Source organism: Equus quagga, unplaced genomic scaffold (genome assembly GCF_021613505.1).
Source record: "Equus quagga isolate Etosha38 unplaced genomic scaffold, UCLA_HA_Equagga_1.0 137412_RagTag, whole genome shotgun sequence".
Taxonomy (NCBI): Eukaryota; Metazoa; Chordata; class Mammalia; order Perissodactyla; family Equidae; genus Equus; species Equus quagga.
The window spans coordinates 1-3,551 of NW_025796521.1; the positions used below are offsets into that span (position 1 = coordinate 1).

A 3,551-nucleotide genomic window follows, 5' to 3' on the forward strand; every position below is an offset into this window, starting at 1 on the left:
TGTGGAGCAGTGAAGCCAGGCCAGACTCTAATCATTCCTCTTAAAGGGGAATGTCCATTTGCTGGCCTGTTACTGGGCCCAATCTCACTGGACCCCAGCCTACGTCATCCCAGTCCTGCTGCAGCCAACTAGGCAACAGACACACAGGTGTGCTTGGGCACCATCTTCCCACATAGACTGTGTCCAGTAACTTCTAAAGGATTCAAAGATGCTGGCACTGTCTGTACCCAACGGGCCAGGCCCCACAAGCTGCAGGCTGCAGCCTCAGCTGTCCCCCATCCCTCCCTGTCAATCATTCATCCCAGCTCTTGCATAATCCCTATGGTCCATCAGGCTGGACCAGAACCAGAGCTGATGAGAACTAGCTGACAAAGCAGATTCCATGATGAGGAACAGGAAAGGAAAACAGATTGTAGGCTGAGAAACCTGTTGCACTAATGCCTCAAACACCCAAATCTGTAAGAAAGCAGACGTGCTGCTCTCCAACAAGTTGCCTAATGGTGACCCATGATGAGCTGTGAGGGGGGTCCTGGCTGTGCTCCTCCAGCAGCCAGCTGGTCCCACCTACCAGATAGCCTGGTTCTTGCAGTTCTTCAACTGCACTGAGCCCCAGGAGGCTGGGCTCCAGGGCTGGGTCACCTTTGCATCCCCACTGTGCCCGACGCAGTGCCTCATTCACAGGAGAAGATCAGATCAGTGACGGTGATCTAACATAAACATACTACCCCATTGCTGAGGCAGAATTTTGGGTAATTACAAGGAAGAAGGAAAGAGAGACAGGGGAAGGAAAGTGCCCAACAAAAGAAGACATCTTTGGTAGTTAATATCAATCGCTCTGTGTCTCAACTCTACTAATGCCAGCCACACACAAACTCCTGAATGTTCTTCTTCACCCTCAATGTCCAGAGCTGCGAAACTCAGGGTCGAGAGGAGAAGGAACTGAGATGTTCCTTTCCATACAGGAACGACAGAGCCACTGATCACCGCCCACGGCAACCAGAGACTGACAGGGAGCCCAGCACAGCCTCTACTGACTCTGTGACCTTCAGCAAAGTACTTATTCTTTCTGCCTCATTTCCGTATCTGCAAAAAGGAGGTGATAACTCTGCCATGTAGGAATGCCGTAAAGATTAAATTTCACCCAATATATGTAACATGTGAGCACAAATTCTAGAGTAAAAGAATTCCTCGAGGAATCCTAGTTTTTCTTTATGATAGCTCCAGGACAAGGAAAACATCAGAGATAAGAGGAAAAAACAAAAGTGAAAGAAATAGAAGGAGGATCCGGGGAGTCACCTCTAAGCGGGTGATGAAGTCCTTGAGGTTAGAGAAGGCATCCAGGCACTTGGGCTCGAATATGCGGTGAAGATCAAGGATGTCATAAGCCAGGAAATCCACATAGGTGAGCTGCAGAGAGGCCAAGCATGAATGGGCACCAATCTCTGAAACTTGAAGGAAGGGCAACTCCCCATCCACAGCCTTCCTCCTTACCTTGTCCCCTGCAAACCAAGGCCTCTTCCCCAGAAACTGTGAGAAGAGCTTCATTGTTTCAGGGAGCGCCTCCAAGTACTCAGGCTTCAGTTTCTCCTGAGGCACAAAACAGCTGTTACCACCCTCAGACACAGAGGCCCTGGGCAGGGGGACAGGCCTCCCCAGGGCTGCGCATGACCCCATGCTGCCAGAGGTGAGCAGCCATGTCCCCCTAGACTATATCGCTGGGTGGGTGCCCAGGCTATGATTTAATCCACTCTGTGGTCATTAGACTCCTGTTGGGGACCACCCCCCAGCTGTGAGAGGCAATGGGAAGGCAGAAAGCAATGCCACACTGTCCCTGCAGCTGTCACCACTCATCTCCAACCACCCTCCATGGGACAACCCAGGAGTGCTGTGAGAACCTGGCAGAGCTCTGGACTCATGTCGAGCAGAATCAAAGATGCAAAGAACTAAAATCACTCAGGGAAAGAAGTCTTAAGGTCTAGCAGGTGGGTGACATAACAATAGACACTTGAGCTGATTCCAGACAAATGAGGAGAATTTGAGAGGCTGGATGGAAGGAGGGAGAGGTTCAAAGGCCCTGTGGCTGACCCTGAACTGCCTACTGGGCTAATGTGCTGATGTCTGAGGGTGTTAAGGAGATAGCGCTGGGCTAACAAGGAAACACACTGTCAAGGAACTAATTTCCCCTCTAGAGATTCTGGACTCTATCCTAAGATTGGTGGGAACTGACAGTTTTCATTTAATGAAATTTGAGGTTATGAGGGTCACTCTACTGGCAGCATAGGGACCAGGTTGGTAGATCAGCAGCTCCAAGGATTTCAATTGGCAAATAGAACTAGTATACACACGACACAGGAGTCTTCCCTCCTTATCAAAAGCTTGCCCAAACCAGCCCACTGGGATGGGACTCACAAAGTCAGGGTTGTAGCAGAGCCTGGCCAGCGCCATGCGGGTGTCCATAACCTCATTCTCCAAAATGTCCACACGAATCTTCTCCTCTTCTGTCTCCCCACCTATGGCCACACAACACAGACCCTCCCTCAACATCCCACCCCAGCCAAGCCCAGGGCATGGCCACCAGTCCCCTGCATCACACCCCCAGCCCACTCACACAGGTTGTGCTTGCGAGCAATGTAGCGAAGGATGGCGTTGCTCTGGGTGATCTTGTGGGCCCCATCAATTAGGTAGGGCAGCTGGAAGGACAACAGGGGCAGGTCGCTTGAGCCACCAGGCCCCCCTGCTCCTCCCTCCCTTGACCAAGGGTGACATGAAACGTGCACCCACAGCTCCTGGGCCCTGGTAAGCACTAAATAATTATATTGTAAAATGAATGATGAGCTGGGACATAGAGCATCATGGGAAAGCAGTGAAGAGAACCAGGGAGCTCAGAGGCCGAGCAGAAGGCACTGGGTCCTGAGACCTGGAAGCTGGGACAGGAGACGGAGAAGAGGACCTCTCACTCGCCCCCACAGCACCCCCATACCCTGCACCTACATTGGGGAAGTCCAGGCCCAGCTTGAATTTCTCACTCAGCCACTGGCTTCTGTCGTAGTCGGGAGCTGTGGTGGAGAAAGATGAGTGACACAAACCTCCCCAGAGTCCAACCCACGTTCCTGGGGGGACTTTCAGGGGATCTGGAATCTGACCCACTAAGTCTCACAGTCCAGGTTGGGGGGAAAGAACACTAATGAGGCTCTGGAACCGACATGAGTAAGGCTCACACAGGGTTAGGCAACCCTAAGGGGAACCCATCCAGATACTGAGAAAGGGGGTCCAGCAATCCCCTCCCTTGTCCTGCCTTGGAAGGAGAGCTGCACCCTCAAAGGGGAGGGGAAGGCGCCGGCCCTGCTCCAGCTGCGGAGGGCAACAGAGGTGAGCACCTGGCGGCCAGGGCAAGGGGGGCCTGTTACAAAGTCTGTAGGAGTTGGGCAGAAGTCGGGACTCCACAAGATTGCCCTACCGTCCCCCATCGTGTACTTCTTTTCCTCATAGTTTGAGTCTGTGTACTCCAGGAGCAGGCGGATGGCATGAGCCAGCTGGGACAGAAGGCCGGG

General features: G+C 52.7%; 1 protein-coding gene across 1 annotated transcript; it reads right to left on the reverse strand.

Annotated features, from left to right (window-relative positions):
• Nucleotides 1-1,194: 1,194 nt before the first annotated feature.
• Nucleotides 1,195-3,545, reverse strand: LOC124232868 (glutathione S-transferase Mu 1-like). The gene is made up of 6 exons (XM_046649777.1): nucleotides 3,458-3,545; nucleotides 2,992-3,056; nucleotides 2,609-2,690; nucleotides 2,410-2,510; nucleotides 1,492-1,587; nucleotides 1,195-1,407 (listed from the first exon to the last, which is right to left on the reverse strand). Exons 1-6 carry the CDS (start codon nucleotides 3,465-3,467, stop codon nucleotides 1,210-1,212), a joined length of 552 nt encoding a protein of 183 aa, XP_046505733.1. The 5' UTR covers nucleotides 3,468-3,545; the 3' UTR covers nucleotides 1,195-1,209.
• Nucleotides 3,546-3,551: the final 6 nt, after the last annotated feature.

Coding starts and splice junctions, on each gene's coding strand:
- LOC124232868 (XM_046649777.1), bottom strand. Junction 2,691..2,991: donor TGGGCCTGGACTTCCCCAAT/GTAGGTGCAGGG, acceptor TTGTCCTTCCAG/CTGCCCTACCTAATTGATGG. Junction 1,408..1,491: donor CTTGGTTTGCAGGGGACAAG/GTAAGGAGGAAG, acceptor GCCTCTCTGCAG/CTCACCTATGTGGATTTCCT.